Below are 20538 nucleotides of genomic sequence, written 5' to 3'. Positions count from 1 at the left end.
GATTTTATTTATTTTTTTAGAGAGAGACACAGTGAGAGGGAACACAAGCAGGGAGAGTGGGAGAGGGAGAAGTAGGCTCCCTGCCAAGCAGGAGCCCGATGTGGGGCTTGATCCCAGGACCCTGGGATCATGACCAGCCGAAGGCAGATGCTTAACAACTGAGCCCCCCAGGTGCCTGAATCACAAATATTCTTAATGGCATCTAGATTGGTAACTCTATTCCAGAAGGTTTTCAATTTACTTTTCCCATATCCATCAATAGAATCACTATCTATGGCATCTATAGTCTTATAAAATGTATTTCTTAAATAATAAGACTTGAAAGTCAGAATGATTCCTTGATCCATGGGGTGCAGAATGATGTTGTGTTAGCAGGTATCAAAACGTTAAACCTGTATGTCTCCATCAGAACTATTGGTAACCAGATGAGCAATATCTTGAAAGGAATCTTGTCTGAGCAGTAGGTCTTAATGGTAGGCTTAAAATATTTAGTTAAACCATACTGTAATCAGATATACTATCATCCAGGTTTTGTTTTTCTATTTATAGAGCATAGGCAAGTAGATTTAGCATAATTCTTAAAGGGCCCTAGGAATTTCACAATCATTAATGAGCATTGGCTTCAACTTAAGTCACCAACTGCATTAATCCCTAATAAGGGAGTGAGCCTGTCCTTTGAAACATTTTAGGCAAGCATTGACTTCTCTGTACATACGAAGGTCCTAGATGGCATCATCTTCCAATATATGGCTATTTTCCCTAGCTTGAAACTCTCTTGTTTAGTGTAGACACCTTCAGTACTTAATTAGCTAAATCTTCTGGATAACTTCAGTATCTTCTACATTAACACTTGCTGCTTTTAACTTGTACCTTTTTTTTTTTTTTAAAGATTTTTATTTATTTATTTGACAGAGAGATCACAAGTAGGCAGAGAGGCAGGCAGAGAGAGAAGGGGAAGCAGGCTCCCTGCTGAGCAAAGAGCCCGATGTGGGGCTCGATCCCAGGACCCTGAGATCATGAACTGAGCTGAAAGCAGAGGCTTAACCCACTGAGCCACCCAGGCGCCCCTGCTTTGTGTTTTTGTTTTTGTTTTTTGTTTTTTTTTTTTTGAAGACTTTATATATTTGAGAGAGAGAGAGAGTGAGTGAGTGAGAGAGCATGAGTCGTAGGGGAGGGGGAGACTCCTTTCTGAGCAGGGTGCCTGACTAGGGGCTGGATCCTAGGATCGTGGGATAATGACTAACACCCAGGTACCCCTTATCTTGCACTTTTTTGTTATGGAGATGGCTTCTTTCCTTAAATCTCATGAATGAACCTCTGCTAGTTTCAGACTTTTCTTCTGTAGCTTCCTCACCTCTCTTCACCTTCATAGAATTGATGAGTTAGGGCCTTGCTCTGGATTAGGTTTTGGCTTAAGGTAGTATTTTGACTGGTTTGAGCTTTTATCCAGACCACTAAAACTTTCTCCATATACATAAAGGCTGTTTCACTTTCTTATCATTTGTGTGCTCACTGGAAGTATCACTTTTAGTATCCTTCAGGAACTTTTCCTTTGCATTCAGAATTTGGCTAAGTGGTTGGTGCAAGAGGCTTAACTTTCGGTCTATCTCGGCTTTCAATATGACTTCCTTTCTCTAACCTCAGTCATTTCTAGCTTTTGATTTAAAGTGAGAGATGGGTGACTCTCTTTTTCACTTGGACACATAGAAGCCGTTGTAGTTTTTGACTAGCCTAATTTCAGTTTTGTTTTGTTTCAGGGAATAGGGAGGCTCAAGGACAGGGAGAGAGATGGGGAATAGTAGGCCAGTGGAGCAGTCAGCACACACAGCTTTTAAGTTAAGTTTTCCATCTTATATGGATGTGGTTCATGGTGTTCCCAAACAATTATAATAGTAACATTGAAGATCACCAAATCCCAGATTTCTGTAACAAATAATGATAATGAAGAAATCTGAAATATTTAGAATTACCAAGATGTGATACAGAGTGACACAAGTGACACTAAGTGAGCATATGCTGTTGGAAAAATGGTGCTGATAGACTTGCCTGGGTCAGAGTTGCCACAGACCTTCCATTTTGCAAAAAAAAAAAAAACAAAATAAAAACACCAAAAGCACAGCATCTATGAAGTGCAACAAAGTGAAGTGCAATGAAATGAGATCTGCTTGTATATGCATCACTGGAAATGTAACATTCAGAAAGAATGTGACTGGTAGGAAAGTACATACATTTCCATGACTTATCATGAAGAGGTTTATTTCAGCATTCTAGAATGGGGGTGCATTTTCTTTCAAGCTGCTATTCTATCAGTGAAGTGTTAAATTCCCAGATTTGGCCACAAGGTGGTATAGTTGTCATTCTGAGTTCTTTCAGGAGGGAAAAATTTTTCCATGAAAACAGTTACATTTTGGAGATTCTGAGAATGACTGATGAATTCAGAGAGAGAGAGAAAAAAATTGTTTTAATCAAAACTGTGTTATCACCTATGACAGAAATATATAGGAATGAGGATACAGAAATACCACTGTGTGAAAAAATGCTACCAAAATTTCTGTCTGCTGGAAAGAGGATTATGAAGTGAGATCACTAGAACTGGGCAGAAACCTACAAATATCTCATTTAGTCCCTTGATTATATAGATGGATAAATTTGAGCCTAGAGGTACTTAGAGATTACTTAATGTCTCCCAGCCAAGATAGTTTAAGATTCAGGAGAAAAGAGCATATTACTTGACCCCTGGTCCAATGGATATATATTTATATATATAAATATATATATATACATATATATTTAACACACATATACATATATATGTATTTAACACACAATGTTACATAAGTTCATGTGTGCAACATAGTGATTCACCAATTTTGTACATTATGCTGTGTTCGTCACAAATACAGCTACCATCTGTCCTGTTACACTGCTATTACAATATCATTGACTGTTTTCCTTATGCTTGCCTTTTATTCCCATGATTTATTCATTCCCTGACTGTATCTCCCACTTGCCTTTATCTGTTTTGCCCATCCTCCACATATCTGACAACCATCAGTTCTGTGCATTTATAGGTCTGATTCTGCTTTTTTGTTTATTCACTTATCATTTTTTTATTCCATGTGAGTGAAATCATATGGTATTTGTCTTTCTCAGTCTAATTTATTTCACTTAGTATAATACCTTCTAGGTCCATCCATGGTTATGGCACAATCTCAGCCTTTTTTATAGTTGTGTAATATTCTTCCGTATGTGTGTATACCACATCTACCTTTATCTATTCACCCATCAGTCCAGTGTTTTTATAGCGCATGTGCTCATATCTTAATACCACATCCTATATGCTCCTAACTTAAATTTACTGCAGATTTAACCACTGAACTTTTGAGAATAGCTCTGTTGTGTGTGTGTGTGTGCGTGTGTGCATGTACACACTCCATTTTTTTCTTGTAATTGCGTGATTGTATTCATGAAGATGGTGGTGATCAAAGAAAGTGATAAAATTAGAAAGCACCTAATACAATTCCACTAAAGCAGTTATTATGAACTTTCACTAGAAAGATAGGTCAGGTGCTAAAGGGAAGATACATATTAAGGTAGAGAGAAAGAAAATGGAAGAAATTAAGTTGAAATAACTTCTAAGTATTTAGAGTAAATTTGTAATTTATCTTCAGAATTGAAGAAAATAGTTATTTTTTTCCTCCTGGAAATTTTTTCTGGTTCTCTACTTTTGTGATTTTTCTTCCCTATATTCCTTTCTTTCTTTTCTTTTCTTTCTTTCTTTTCTTTTTTTTTTTGTGGGGAATAAGGCTCATGGATAGGAAAGGCTGATATTTTTATAGATGAAAGAGATGAAATATGAAAGCAAAAAAGAGAATGGATAGAAATGAGAATAAACTGCCCTGTGGCTTTTAGGCTATTGTAATGAACCACAAAGAAAGGCTCTTTGCCACCAGGAATAGAGTTTTTTTTCTTCAGCAAATCCTCAACTTTGGGTCATTTAAAGAGTTGAGACATTTCATTTCTTTTCATAGCAGCTCTCTGAAGACAGGCAGATAGCATTTTCATCTTCAATGGGAAAATAAAGTGACAAAATAAGGATAATTTATTCAAAGTTATCCAATTAATAGTAAATTTGAGGATAAATTCTAGTTTATTCCAGTGTTATTTCTACTAATTGCTGCACTTTAAAATGACATGTAGTGATGATTTTATTCCCTTTTGTTGTTCAATATAGAAAATACAGACACCTTTACTGGAAACACCTGAAATTCATTATTGGAAATTTGATTCTAAAACTGCTCCTTCACAAAATATATCTCGAAACTTCACATCAGCTGACTATAGCAAATCCAAAGATAAAAGAGACTGTTTGTGGACACCTGCCAAAAGTACTTTATCTACACCATTACCAAAGGTTGGTTGCTAAAATTTCTCAGTCATAATTTTTTTAGTTAAAAAAGAAGTTTCTGGTATCATATATATCTGGTATCACACATTGAAATAAAAAATAAATTCAATTTTTGTGATACCAGCATGAAATAGTTGTTTTTTAAAAATATCATTATCCACACCTTAATGATATTTGGGGCAGATTCCATAATTTTCTGTCATTCACCAGATGGCATTCCCTGATGTGGGTGATGTGATTCTGACTTAACATTTTTCAGTATCACCCCAGTTATTTCCTTTTGCTGTATACTTTTACATCATCTTGTTGCCGGTCTTTTACTTAGCAGTCGGCCCTCAGTGTGTCAGGTGCCAACAGCAAGATAGCTCAGTTACTATCTTTCACATGTTCACTTAATCCATGGGGAATTCATTCAACCTTTCCATGCTAAATAGCAGTATAGAATGCTACATTTCTGACCCCACATCCTACCATCTATCTCTCTCTAATTTCTTTTTACTCTAAACTCTCCAGTCAGACACAAAGACGAAATCTCTTCCTAAGTTTATATCTAGCAAGGGAATGAGATGCCAATCCTTCTTGAAGGCACCCCTATTTTTTGTTAGACTACTGTTGAGTTGTCTGCTCACCTGCCTTAGAAATTGAAAGAAAAAATATTTCGACCTCTCTCTATGCTGAAATTTTATACCTTCCCCTTCCAGTTTCCTTAAAATAACTGGGAAGAAAGGAGGTGTTTGGTGATTGTAGGGCCAGTTTAACCACTTTTTAATAAGCCCTAGAGAAGGATCTGGCTTTAATCATAGGTTGCTTTCTTTAGAATATGGGCTACTAGCATTTTTTTTCTGCAGCTTTGTGCCCCAGTTGACAATTCCAGAGCAAAAGGAAGAGTCTCTCTCACATCCTGCTACATATGCAATATCATCCACACCATGGAAGTTATGAAAATTAGTAAACTACATAGCTTAGAGAGGTTTTTACATAAAATTATTTTGTTGTATTTGTATTATTCAGAGTGTGAAGTGATCTTCATATAGAATGAACCTAATTAAAAAAACTTTATATTGAAATATATGCAAGAAAAATGCACAGATATTAATTATGCAACTTGATGATTCTTTACACACTAAACATAACTTTATAACCAGCACTCAGATTAAAGCACAGAATCTTACTATCACCTCTGAAGATTTTCCTGCCCCCTTTTTAGTCACTGGCTTCTTCTCCAAGGCCATATATTGTCCCAACTCTAATATTAGCTGTACCTGTTTTTGTATTTTCTCTTTTCCCCGTTCTCGCATTTTTTATAAATAGAATCATTATTTTTATTTTGACTTTTCCTACTTAATATTATGTTTGTGGGACTCATCCATATTGTTGCTTGAAGTTTTAGATTTTCGGTTTATATTTCTATATGGTATTCCATTGTGTGATATACCACAGTTTATTTATCTATTGTATTATTAGTTGACTTTTGGGTGGTTTCCAGACTATGCTTTCATGCATAGTCTTGCTATAAAAATTCTGGTATTTGACCTGTATGCATTTTGGTTGGGTATGTCTTTGGGAATGAAATTGCTGGGTTACAGGGTTATGTATACTATGTTCCATCTTAATAGATACTGACTGAGTTTGTATTTTTTTTTTTTTTACTGTGATACAAAACATGTGGGGTTCCCCCCACCATACCCGTTCTCTGATTCTTCAGACGCCAGTTAGTTGTCCTATGGCTTGATTAAATTCTGACACTACCTGGAGTTAATGTAGACCCCACAGGTTAAGGGCTCACTCCCACAAGACTGCTTTCACTGCAGACACTAGTTACAATCCTGGTTTGCCCCTTGTACTACTGAACAACTGGCTCTAAATTGGGGGTCCTCATAACCTCCCTCCTCATGTTTGCTAATTTGCTAGAATGATTCTTAGAACTTAGAAGATTCTTTTGCTTACTATTACCAGTTTATTATAAAGGGTACAACTCAAGAACAGCCAAAAGATGAATAGGACAAAGTGTGAGGGAAGGGGTACAGAACTTCCATGTCTTCTTCAAGAGTGCCACACTTCCAGTACCTCTGTGTGTTTGCCAACATGGAAACTCTCAGAACCCCATCAGTTAGGGGTTTTTATGGAGGTTTCATTACCTAGCATGACTGATTACATCATTGGTCATTGATGTTTAACTCACTCTCCATCCCCTCTCCTCTCCCAGGATCCTGGTGTAGCTGATTTACAAACTTCTAATCAAGCCTTGGTTTTTCTGGTTACTAGCCACCATCCTCAAGTTATCTAGGAGCCCCTTCCTGTCAGTTATTTCATTAGTGTTAACTTTGGTCCAGTTGAAAGGAGCTTATTTTGAATAATGAAAGACTCCTATCACATTACTGGGGACAAAGACTGAATATTGTACTAAAAGATGCTCTGATCACCCCAGTCACTCAGGAAATTACATGGGTTTTAAAAGTTCTGTGTCAGGAACTAGGGACAAAGACTAAATATATATTTCTTATTGTATCACACTGCCAATCATGTTTTTCAAAAAAATCATTACATAAATTTATATCCTAGCTGGCAGTGAATGAGAAGTCTAGTTGCTCCACATCCTTGCCATTACATGGTATTTTATATCTTTTTGATTTTAGCCATTCTCATAGGTGTGGTGACCTTACTTTTTTAGAAAGAACTTCTTTTTTACCATAATTTTAGATTTATAGAAAAGTCGCAAAGTTAGTACATAGAATTCATTTACGTCTATCACCCGTTTTCTACATTGTTAACATCTTACATTACCATGTACATTTGTCAAAACTAGGAAACATACATTGGTACATTACTGTTAACTTTAGATTTTATTTTATTTTGCCATTAATGTCAGCTTTTCAAAGCCCTTATGGATGTCTCATTTCCTACATGTTTGTTTGAAGTTCTTTTTTAAAAATTAATTATTTTTATTAACATATAATGTATTATTTGCCTCAGGGATACAGGTTTGTGAATTGTCAGGCTTACACACTTCATAGCACTCACCATAGCACATACCCTCCTCAATGTCCATAACCCAACCACCCTCTCCACACAAACCCCTCCCCCCAGCAACCCTCAGTTTGTTTTGTGAGATTTAGAGTCTCTTACGGTTTTTCTCCCTCCCGATCTCATCTTGTTTCATTAGTCTGTCATTTGCCCTGTCATTTGCCCAGCTCCATTGCCTCATGGAGCTGCAAAGTTAAAATTCTTGCTTATGATTGTTTTGACAAATGCTATGCTGTACTTCATAAGAAGGAGAAAGTTTTTGTAATAATAAACTCTAAGTCAGGTTAAATACAATCAGCCTTGTAAGTGAGGTCTTTCAGAGAACCACTAGACAAGTTAAAATGACAGCTTTTGGGGAATAAAGCTTTGGAAGAGCTCTCAGTTCTGTTCTGTGCTATCTAATGGCTCTCAGACTAGATAAAGAGTGTGGGATATTATTTTTTTAAGGGTAACATAGAGGGCAGGGGCTGGGATGAAGAAAAGTTTAAAAACCACAAAGCTTGCTATTGTTACAGACGTTCAGCCATTAAAAAAAGATAAGCACTACAGTTTATGGCAAGCTTTTGGTTAATTTCTGGAGTTCTCAAAAAGCTGACTTTGACCATTTTACAGTATTTTTATTGCTTCATGGAAGAGCAGATTTTTGGAATACCTTGCTTTGCCATTTTTGCGGATGTTACTGACTTAACTTTTTAAAGATACTTTAAAAAATTATAAAGCTTACGGGGTAATATGGAATACTAAACATTGACTAATGTGAATTACTTTATGAACAAAATATAAGCATACCTATTTTCTCATAAATCAGTAAGTATTTCTTTAGAAAGAGCAAAGCTCATTCAGTTCTTTGATCTTGTTTATTGGTAGAAAAATTAAAGTCCCTCTTTCCTTAAGATTGTTGACTGCTGATGCTAAAGAGTATCTCTCTCCCCACTCTCTCCTGCCATTATTTTCTTCAGTAAGTTGAAGGGAAGGGGGAAAAAAAAAGTCTACTGTTATAAATTGTTTGAAGAGGGGCACCTGGGTGGCTCAGTGGGTTAAGTCTCTGCCTTCGGCTCAGGTCATGATCTCAGGGTCCTGGGATCAGGCTCTCTGCTCAGCAGGGAGCCTGCTTCCTCCTCTCTCTCTGCCCGCCTCTCTGCCTACTTGCGATCTCTATCTGTCAAATAAATAAATAAAATCTTTAAAAAAATAAATTGTTTGAAGAAATTAGAAGTTTTAGTATCAAAAATATCTGAATGAAATTCTTATAAAAAATTTCTATGTACATCCCACTGATAATGGAGAGTTATTGATTACTAAAGATTCAACTTGAGTTACCAACAGTATAGGGTTTTTTGATAAGATAATACATTGTTTTCCTTTTTGGATAGGCATATACTGTGAAGACGCCAACGAAACTAAAAATTCAGCAAAGAGAAAACAAGAATGTACCCACGGAAGAAAGTAATAAAAAGAGAAAAATGTTCTTTGAGTTTGATATGAATTCGGATAGCTCAGAAACGACTGATCTCTTGGTAAAAATACTACAAATCAGTATTTATTGTTTACATTATCATTTTTACACATTTTTGATGTATATGTATAATATATACACATAGTATCTACTATTGCAATACTAAAATATAGAACTCTATAACACAGAACCCTATGCTTTTGCAGCATTTTGGAGAAACAGGGTTTAAATAATCTAACTTCAGAAACCATGGCATTTTCAAATACTTCATGTAACGTAGTTGGCACATGAGATAATTAAACCATTTTGTTTTCCAGCAGATTGTTATAAAGGACTTTTTTACCACATACTCTTTTCTTTTTTCTTTCTTTCTTTTTCTTTTTTCTTTCCTTCTTTCTTTCTTTCTTTTTTTTTTTTTTAAGAAAGGTTAGGTAAATCTTGCGATGGCCAAATTTTAGGGCCCCTCTTGATTTTGCATATTATACCTCTTCCTAATTTTATACCACTTACTTGTTGAAATCTGTATAAAGGTATTAGTTGACCAGTATAGCATTTTTATCATTCTTAAAGAGTTAATGTATTAAAGATGAGTTGTTTAAAGAAGATATTACCCGTAGCAGTTTGTATTACTAGTTATTCCCTCCCGTGAGTGTATCCACACTTACCAGTATTTTCTTGTCATAATATTTATTGAGAATGAATTTAGATCACTTAATTTAAAAAGAAACCTCATCACACAAAATGAAGCAATATACCAAAGATTCTTAATTACAAAATTCCAGTTAAAGGTGCTAGTTTGAAAAAAAAAAAAAAAAAAAAAAAGAAAGGTGCTAGTTTGTTTCATTATTGCCACTTTTAACTTTTGAGATCCTTCAAGCTTTTGAAGCTGCTTTGGAACCCTCTATCTTCATTTGTTCTGGAATAATGAGTACTTGAAGTCTTAAAACCCTAATTATTGAAGTTAACTTATAGAATCCTTAAGTGCCTCTTTGTTTTATAGATGATGATTAACATTTTAATGATAAAAACTGTGAACCAAGCACCATTCCAAAGATTATATAGGTATTTCTTAGAATAATCCCATATTAGAAGTATATACAGTGCTGTTTTCATTTTACAGATGAGAAAACTGAATCATATAGGTACCTTGCCCAAGATTACATAGCTAGTAAGGCATGTAGCCAAAATATGAACACAGACAGTTTAGCTCCATAGCCTATGTAAGTTGTTATACATAATAACTGCCAACGCAAACTGAAGTCCAGATACATAAAAATGTAAGGAGAATTAGTAGAAAGATTATGAGATCTGGAATTAGACAATCAGGATTGGAACCCATACTGTTTTTCTAGCTGTGTGAATTTAAGCTAGTTTCTTAACTGAGATTCAGAATGATTCATGATTTCATTTTTAAAAGGAGCATCACAGCTTTGTAACACAATAGGCATACTACAGTATTCTAGAAGTACGCACAGTTATTTATACTTGCCTAAAAATACATTTCATAGTCCAGTTTATTTGATTATAATTATCACTCGAAATTACTGTTTTGCAATTTTCTTATTGTTGCATTTAAATTTTGGTGAACACTCAAATAATTATAAAAAGTTAGATTTAAAAATGGATTGTCTGGAGTGACCTTACAGAAGGTGGTGAAGTAGGAAATACCACAAATTTCTCTACCTAGACAGCAATTGTACTTGCAGAAACTGTCTGAAGTAACTATTTTGGAACTCTGTAGACTATTTGAATGCTTGCAACTTCCAGGGTTGAAACTTGGTAAGTTATAGTTTATTTTGGTCAGTTTCATCCTTAAGAATGGTAGTGGCTACCTATCATCCAATCCATTGTCCTATGGCAGACAACAATGCTCATATCTTGCTGTAGCCAAGGTGAGCAATAAGGACTTTTTCTCTGAATATCAAGATTCAGTGTTCTGGATTATCATTGCTGCTTCTCATCACTGTGCAGGCACAGAAACTGGCTGCCATTCAATTCCCCTTGGCTGGAGGATTTAAATGAACTGTAATTGGTTTTCTTTTTCTTATTTTTTTCACTTTTATTCTTTGGAGGATCAGACATTTAAAAAAATTAGGACATCAAGAGCAGTCACATTTCTGGGGTATTTAAAACCACTGCACATGCCCATGGAAAGACAGGCTCAAAAAAAAAAATATGTGAAAAGATCCCAAATTTTTACCCAGGCTAATCCCTGGCACAGAAACTTGTACAGCATAAAGCAAGACAAAAGTAACTCACTATAGCAAACCTTGGGGAAAGGGAAGAATCTGATTTGCAGACATATTCAGTTATAAGATTCACACATTTAAGTTTCTTTTTTTAAAATTTTATTTATTATAGAGAGGGGGGAGGAGAGAATGGGTGGGGGGGTGTAGGGAGGAGGCAGAGGAAGAGGGAGAAACAGACTCCCCGCTGAGCACGGAGCCTGATGTGGGGCTCCATCCCAGGGCTCTGAGATCATGACCTGAATCAAAATCAAGAGTCAGATGCCTAACTGACTGAACCACCGAGGTGCCCTGAAATTAACACACTTTTTAATCAGCCAGTGGATCAAAGAAGAAATCACAAGGGAAGTTAAGACTTAGATATGAATAAAAATGAAAACACAGTATACCAAAACTTATGTGTTACAGCAAAAATTCAGAGGGAAATGTATAGCTCCAAATTCCTATATTAAAAAAGAAAGATCTCAAATCAATAACTTTACACTTTATGGAACTAGAAAAAGAAGAGCAAACCAAACCCAAAACTAGCAGGAGGAAGGAAAAAATGAAGATTCAAGGGGAGATAAGCAAATTAGAGAATAGAAAACAATAAAGAAAATAAAGAAAACCAAAATTTATGTATTTTTTCAAATACATTTTTCAAATACAAATCTTTTCAGATTAAAAAAGTTGACAAATCTTTAGCTAGACTAACAAGATATAAATAGAATCAGAAAAGGAAAGTGGGTTTATTATTACTAATTAGAGATAAAAAAATACTGTGAATATATGCTAACAAATTCTATAACTTATAAGAAATGAACAAATGGGTAAAACAGCTGAAATGCACAAATTAAACTGATCCAAGAAGAAATAGAAAACCTCAACAGGCCTATCTATTAGTCAGTAAAGAATTTGACTTAGTAATCAAAAACCTCTCAACAAAGAAAAGTCCTGGACCAGATGACTTCCTTGATAGATTGTATCAAACATTTGGGGATTTAACCTTCTCAGACTTAAGAAAATTGGAGAGAACTTTTTTTTTTTTGAGAACTCTTTTTTAAAATTTTATTTTTCAATGTTCCAAGATTCACTGTTTATGTACCACACTCAATGCTCCATGCAATACGTGTCCTCCTCAGTCCCCACCACCAGACTCACCCATCCCCCCATCCTTCTCCCCTTCAAAACCCTCTGTTTCTCAGAGTCCACAGTCTCTCATGGTTTGTCTCTCCCTCAGATTTCCCCCAATTCACTTTTCCTTTCCTCCTCCTAATGTCTTCCATGTTATTCCTTATGCTCTACAAGTAAGTGAAGCCATATGATAACTGACTCTATGCTTGACTTATTTCACTCTGCATAATCTCCTTCAGTCCGGTACATGTTGATACAAAGTTGGGTATTTATCTTTTCTGATGGAGGCACTCTTGATAACTCATTATATGAGGCCAGCAATACCTTGATATTAAAGTAAGTTAAAGACATTACTAGAAAAGAAAGTTGAAGGCCATTATCCTTTATGAATGTCTGTGTAAAAATCCTCAAAATATTAGCAAGTCAAATTTCACATCATATTAAAAGTTGTATTCACCAGGTGCCTGGGTGGCTTAGTGGGTTAAAGCCTCTGCCTTCGGCTCAGGTCATGATCCCAGGGTCCTGGGATCGAGGCCCACATCTCATGGGGCTCTCTGCTCAGCAGGGAGACAGCTTCCCCCTCTCTGTTTTTGCCTGCCTCTCTGCCTGCTTGTGACCTCTGTCTGTCAAATAAATAAATAAAATCTTAAAAAAAAATGTTGTATTCACCATGACCAAGTGGGATTTATCCAAGAAATGCCAGAATGGTTCAATATAAGAAAATCAGTGTAGTATATCACCATTAATAGAATGAAGGAGGGAAAATCCCATATGATCATCTCAATTAGTACAGAAAAGGCATTGGACAAAATCCATTTTTTTCATGATAGAAACTCTTATAAAGGTAGGAATAGAGGAATAATTCCTCAGCATGATAAAAAAAATACTTATGAAAACTTGGAGCTAACATTCTACTCAGTTGAAAGCTTATCCCTTAAATTAAGAACGAGACGGGCGGTGGGGGGCACCTGGGTGGCTCAGTCATTAAGTGTCTGTGTTCAGCTCAGGTCTTGCTTTGTCTCTCTCTGAAAAATAAATAAAATCTTAAAAAAAAAAAGCAAATATGAGACAAGGATGTCCACTTTCACCACTGCTAGTTAACATTGTACTGGAAGTTCTAGCCAGAACTATTAGGCTATTAGACAAAAAACAAAGGGAGATGGAGGGAGAGAAAAAGCAGGCATACAAATGAGAATGAGGTAAAACTATTTGCTTATGCCATAATCTTATCCATTGAAAATCACAAAGACTCCACAAGAAGGCTACTAGAGCTAAGAAATGAATTCAGCAATGTGGAAGGGTATAAAAACACATGACATCGGTTATATTTTTATATACCAACAATGATTAATCCAAAAGAGAATTAAAGAAAATTAAGAAAATTATCCATATCCATTATCATCTAAACAAATTGAAGATTTAGGAACAAACATAACCAAGAAAGTGAAATACTGAAATACAATGAAAACTATAAAACATTGCTGAAGGAAATTAAAGAAGACCTAAAGAATTAGAAAAAAAAAATTGTGTTTATGGGTGTGAAGCCTTAAACCTGTGAAGATGTCCTAAACGCTGGCTATTTGAACAAAAAAATGTCAGTACTACTGAAAGCAGTCCACAAATTCAGTGCAATCTCAATCAAAATTCCAGCAGCTTTTTGGCAGAATTGGAAAATCTAATACTCAAATTCATATAGAATTACAAGGGTAAATAGCTAAAATAATTTTGAAAAAGAAGAATAATGCTGGAGGACTCACAGTTCTCAGCCTTGAAACTTTCTACAAAGCTAGTAATTTAAACAGATTAGTACTAGTATAAGGGCAGATCTATAGATCAATGGAATAAAGGAGCCCAGAAATAAATTCTCACAAATATAGCCAGTTAATTTTTGGCAAGAGTGCCAAGACCACTCCGTGGGGGAAAGGACTCCCCCCGCCCCCCAGCTAATGGTGTTAGAACTGGATATTGGAAATCCACATGCAAAAGAATGAAGTTGGACTTTTTATACCACATATAAAAATTGACTGAAAATGGATCAAAAATCAAAACTTAAGGGCTAGAGATATGAAACAGAAGAAAATATTGGGGAAATTTTCATGACTTCGAATTTAGCAAGGGCCTCATGAGTAAGACACCAAAAGTACAGGCAAGAAAAGAGAAAACTGATGAATTTGACTTCAAAATTAAGAATTTTTGTGCTTTAAAGGACACTACTAAGAAAGTGAAAAGACAAGCTCAAGAATGGCAGAAAATATTTCTAAATCATATATCTGAAAAGGGATAAATGGAATACATAAAGAACTCCCATAACAATAAAAACCATATAACCTGATAAAAAATGGGCAAAGGACTTGAATACACATTTCTCCAAAGAGGATATACAAATGGCCAACAAGCACCTGAAAAGATGAATGTTGCAGATATAACTCTATGTAAATCTGTCTGAATATTTTTATTCATGAAGCCTCTGTAAATGTGACGTTAGTGAACAGGACAAGATACTGTGAACTGATTGCTCACCAGACTAAGAAATCTGTATAGTATATTCAGTAAGAGAGTGGATTTCTAGAGCCAGCCTGTCTGGATTTGAATCCCAGCTCCACCTCTTAACTAGTTGTATAATGTTAGGCAAAGTACTTAACATTTCTGTGTCTCAGTTCTTCACCATTAAAATGGGGATGATAATAGTATACCTACTTTATAAAATTATTGTGAGGATTAAAATTAATTAAAATAGGCAAAGTGCTTAAAACAGCTCCTAACATAAATTACTAAATTAGTGTTAGCTATTATTATTTGGGGGAATTACAATACTCATAAGTTGATAGTTGATAACATAATAATTTTTATAGGATTATACATGCTATTATAAGGCCAAAGTGAGTTTGAGTAAGTAGGCTGGGGGAAGTGGAGTGGAAGGAAAAGTAGAAACTGAAACTGAAGTAGAAATCAGTATAAAAGTACTATTAATATACATGTTGTATTTCATATACTACAACATAGTTATTAGTATTTCATATAATGCAGTATTGTTAATAGAATCTAAATCTCTATCCTTGTTTGGAAAATTGAGTATTTTTGTCATTGCCTTCAGTTTTTCTTCTTTTCTCTCCTCTTTCTCTTCTCTCTCTTCTTTCACCTCCTTTCTTTCTCCCTTCCCCCACTTCCCTTCTTTGTGTTTCTCCTCCTCTCTGTCATATATGGACAAAATTTTAGTATTAGTGATAACAGACCCCAGATTATATTTTTTGTATTTTTCTTTAAGAGCATGGTTTCAGAGGAGGAGACATTGAAGAAATTATACAAGAATAATAATCCAACAACTTCTCATCTTTGTGTCAGAACACCAAAAAAGGTAGTGTGTTTTTTTTAAGGTAGTTTTGAATTTTTCCTTCAGAAATCAAATTTCAAAAGGTGAACTTTATCTTTTTAAATTAAACATATTTTGATTTGATTTAATTTGATTTTGTATTCAGACCCCATCATCTCTAACCACCCCTGGATCTACGCTGAAGTTTGGAGCTACGAGGAAAATGCGGGAAGATCGTTGGGCTGTAATTGCTAAAATGGATAGGAAAAAAAAACTAAAGGATGCAGAGAAGTTATTTGTTTAATCTCAGAAAATCAGTGTGATTAAGGAGCCTAATAACATGAGATTTATAGTTAATTTAAAGATGTTTTATTTTCTGAAGAGCCAAACATTTTCTGACATTGAGACTTTTTTGTATTTACATAATTTGTTTTTTATGATTTTTATGTTTTGGCCTAAATTACCACATTACCTGAAACCTTGTAATTCTATTCAGATAAGATGATTATATTTTGTTTTCGTCTTTCTTGTATTCATAAAAATTGTTTTAATTTTTCAAATTTGTGAAGTTATCTATTGAATGCTAGGAACACATTGAGATGTACTCTTTATTCTTTATTATTAAAATATTTGGATGCAAATAAATGCTTTTCATTGCTTCTGTGAAGTCATCTGGACAGCTGATCATAATGTTGATATTTTTTAAATCTTAAGGTCATTATGGTGAAGTTTCACAGTTCTGAAGCAGTTTTATCTGTTTATAAAATTGACAAGTGCCCTTCAGTTGTAGGAAAAGAAGGCTATACCAGTATGGCTTCCTAACATTATTTATTCAACACTCATTAATTTAAACAAGTATTTATTGAGTGCCTTCTATGAGTCAAATACAGTTCTAGATACTGGAGATATGACAATGAACAGAACAGAGAAATAAACCCTTTGTTCTTCTAGAGCTTACATTTTAGTGAGGGAAATAGACAATAAATAAATGAACCTGGATATGGTTTGGGGACTTCCGGCTTCTGATATCTTAATTGAAAATTTATGATGAGTCTCCTGAGCAAGTATTTTTTAGAGTATTATTAGACTGGATAATGTGATATTTCATATTTAAAGCTATATATTTTCAAACATTTTAAAATAAAACAAGACTAGTGTATTAGTTGAGGTAATGCTAGCTTCTCTGGCTAATCATTCATCAACTTCTCAATTCTCTAAAGTCCAACATAAATGTTCCTATTTAGTAAGCAGCATTCCTCCAGGCAGTGATTCAGGAAACCTGGCTCCTTCCAGCTTTTAGTTCTGCCTCGCTCAACAACTGGCTTCCAAGGTTGCTGCAAAAGGGGAAGCACCAAAAAGATTTGCTGACATATTTCTTGAAATAAGGATGAGGTGAAGGAAAGACAAGGAGCAAATTTGGGTCTTGAAGCTCTGTTTTGAGCTATGTAATTTTTTTTGTGGGGGAGGTGCTGTATAATAGCTGAGATATCTTAGATATCTAAGTGGAGCAGTTGGTAGGTCATTGAACAAATGAATCTGGAGTTCTCCAGAAGGATCATTATTTACTAGTCATTGACATATACATGTCACTTAAAGCATGGGACTGAATGCACTCTCTTTATGACAGTGAATGTATAGTTAATAGAAAAAAAAATTGAGCCTTGGGATACTGGAACATTTAAAAGTCAAGCAATAGAGGAGTTGCTGCAAAGATTAAGGACAGGTAAGTGAAGTGTAATTACAGATTCAAGAAGGGAGTATTCCCCTGTGTCAAATCCTTCTGGGTGTCAATACCTGAAAGCATAAATCATTGGATTTGGGATTATCTGTATGATATACAATCTCTGCTTTCAATGACTTGATGCCCAGTAGCAAATATAAATGTGAATGTGCCCCTTCTTTTCACTACATCTGTATCTTTTGTGTAAATACCTAGTAGTATGATTGCTGAATCATAGTGTAGTTTTATTTTTAACTTTTTGAGGAATCTTTTAACTGTTTTCCAAAGTGGCTCTACCAGCTTGCATTCCCACCAACAGTGTAAGAGGTTTCCCTCTCTCCACATCCTTGCCAACATTGTTGTGTTCTGCCTTCTTAATTTTTGCCATTCTAACTGTGTAATGTGGTATCTCATTGTGGTTTTAATTTGAATTTCCCTGACGGCTAGTGATGTTGAACATCTTTTCATGTGCCTGTTAACCATTTGTATGTCTTCTTTGGAGAAGTGTCTGTTCATGTTCATGTTCATGTTCATGTTCATGTTCATGTCTTCTGCCCATTTTTTGACTGGATTATTTCTTTTTCGGGGGCTGGGTTTGAGAAGTTCTTTGTAGATCTTGGATACCAGCCCTTTATCTGTACTGTCTCTTGCAAATATCTTTTCCCACTCTGTGGATTGTCTCTTAGTTTTGTTGACTGTTTCCTTGGCTGTGCAGAAGCTTTTTATCTTGATGATGTCCCAAAAGTTCATTTTGCTTTTGTTTCCTTTGCCTTTGGAGGTGTGTCTTTAAAGAAGTTGCTGGGGGGGTGCCTGGGTGGCTCAGTGGGTTAAAGCCTCTGCCTTCGGCTCAGGTCATGATCTCAGGGTCCTGGGATCGAGCCCCACATCAGGCTCTCTGCTCAGCAGGGAGCCTGCTTCCTCCTCTCTCTCTGCCTGCCTCTCTGCCTACTTGTGATCTCTGCCTGTCAAATAAATAAATAAAATCTTAAAAAAAAAAAAAAAGAAGTTGCTGGGGCCAGTGTTGAAGAGGTTATTGTCTATGTTCTCCTCTAGGTTTTGGTTTTTTTTTTAAGGTTTTTTTTTTTAATTATTTATTTAACAAAGATCACAAGTAGGCAGAAAGGCAGGCAGAGAGAGAGAGAAGGGGGCAAGCAAGCTCCCTGATGAGTGGAGATCCCGATGCGGGGCTCAATCCCAGTACCCTGAGATCATGACCTGAGCCAAAGGCAGAGGCTTAACTCCCTGAGCCGCCCAGGCACCCCTCTTCTAGGTTTTTGATGGATTCCTGTTTGACATTGAGGTCTTTCATCCATTTTGAGTTTATCTTTGTGTATGGTGTAAGAGAATGGTCTAGTTTCATTCTTCTGTATGTAGCTGTCAATTTTCCAGCACCATTTTTTAAAGAGACCCCTTTGCAGCAATGTCCACCATAGCCAAACTGTGGAAGGAGCCGAGATGCCCTTCAACAGATGAATGGATAAAGAAGATGTGGCACATATATACAAGGGAATATTACTCAGTGATCAGAAAGGATGAATATCCACCATTTGCATTGACATAGATGAAACTGGAAGGGGTTATGCTAAGTGAAATAAGTCAAGCAGAGAAAGACCATTATCATATGGTTTCATTCATATGTGGAACATAAGGAATTGCACAGAAGATGATAGGGGAAGGGAGGGAAAACTGAAGGGGGGAATCACTGATAGAGACGAATCATGAGAGACTATAGACTCTGGGAAACAAACTGAGGTTTCAGAGGGGAGAAGTATGGGGGAATGGGATAGCTGGGTGAGGGGTATTAAGGAGGGCATGTGTTGTGATAAGCACTAGGTGTTCTATACAACTAATGAATCGTTGAATACTACATCAAAAACTAATGATGTTTATATGGTGGCTAACAACATGATAAAAGAAATATAAGTGTGTAAACAAATGAATCACTTATAATGTAAGTAATTCAACAGTATGTAAATATAAGATACAGAGAAGTGAAAGATAATTTCATGTCTTGGCTTCTGAGAAGGTCTTCTAGAAGAGGTGAGTTTTGGACATAAATAAGAATACTATAGAGGTGCCTGGGTGGGTTCAGTCAGTTGGGCAACTGACTCTTGATTTCTGCTCAGGTCATGATCTCAGGGTTGTGAGAGTGAGCCCTGCCTCAGTCTCTGTCCTGAGTGGAGCCTGCTTAAGATTTTCTCTCTCCTTCTACCCTTCCCCACCCCACTCACATGCTCACTATCTTAAAAATAAATAAATAAATAAATAAAGATGTTATAGGTATATTAGAAGGACAAGAGAAAATTAAGCCAGAATAAATAGAAGTCTTTAGAAAGCTCAATAAAGGTAAATTGGAACAAGATAAAGATATTGTACCTATTGAAATAGTCCAAGTAGGAGATGGGAAGATTTCTTAGACTAAAAATTTAAGTTCCAGACTTTTAGATTGTTTTATACCTAACCTAAGAAAAATATCTATGATTTTGTCACTTTAACAGTAATAAAATATCTCCCACTCATGTAAATGTAAATTTATGATGTCAAAGAGCAACTTGCTGTGGTTGATATAAAGGTTAGAAATAAATTATTTATAACTCAGGCAACCTGAATTCAGTATAATTAATAGTCTGCAGGCTAGAGAAGTACATCCAGAACTTTAATCAGTGGAAGGTCAGCTCTGAGTTAGAAATAGGAAATAACAAACAGGAGACAGATAAGACTTAACATTATTTAAGTTATGAGATCGTAGAGTTTAGAGCTGGAGGGAAATGAAAAGATTTAATTTCAACAGATCAGTAATTTGAGGCCTATGAAAGTAATCAAAATTAAAAGGAAAAGATGTTTTTGAAAAATGACTTGATTTCTAATGCATGTACATAATTTACATCAGTACATAAATATAATCATATAAAATCTCAATGCCCTCTTTTTATCCTTCTTTTGTTTATTCTCACTCTCTTTCTTCCCCTTTCTACACACATTAGGGACCCTTCTGCCAAATCTCCTCCTCCTGGGGTGGAAAAAAGTTTTCCTATTTTTCTTAATGATGGATGTAGATAATAATGTATTTAATTAGGTATTTTTTACATATGCATATATCACACAGGGTTCTTTGGTCATAGTTTATGAAAATGGGATGATGTATATACTTTTCAGAGTCTTTAGAATTTACTTAGTATCTCATGAAAATCTATGACATATGGTATGCTTCCAATTCATTATTTTAAGTGGCTGTAGTAATATTTCATGGATATATCATAA

At 35.4% G+C, this 20538-nt stretch overlaps 1 protein-coding gene across 1 annotated transcript in view; it reads left to right on the top strand.

The window, feature by feature from the left end:
• The window catches only part of SYCP1 (synaptonemal complex protein 1), a 137636-nt gene extending 121444 nt beyond the window's left edge, over window positions 1-16192 (top strand). The window contains exons 29-32 of the mRNA XM_032301571.1: window positions 4235-4414; window positions 8806-8949; window positions 15513-15602; window positions 15724-16192. Coding sequence (XP_032157462.1) covers window positions 4235-4414; window positions 8806-8949; window positions 15513-15602; window positions 15724-15861 — 552 coding nt within the window. The 3' untranslated portion in view covers window positions 15862-16192. The remainder of the gene's footprint in view (window positions 1-4234; window positions 4415-8805; window positions 8950-15512; window positions 15603-15723) is intronic.
• The last annotated feature ends 4346 nt before the right edge of the window (window positions 16193-20538 follow it).

This window comes from Mustela erminea, chromosome 10 (assembly GCF_009829155.1).
Source record: "Mustela erminea isolate mMusErm1 chromosome 10, mMusErm1.Pri, whole genome shotgun sequence".
NCBI lineage: Eukaryota > Metazoa > Chordata > Mammalia > Carnivora > Mustelidae > Mustela > Mustela erminea.
This window is presented reverse-complemented; position numbering and strand designations above follow the sequence as displayed.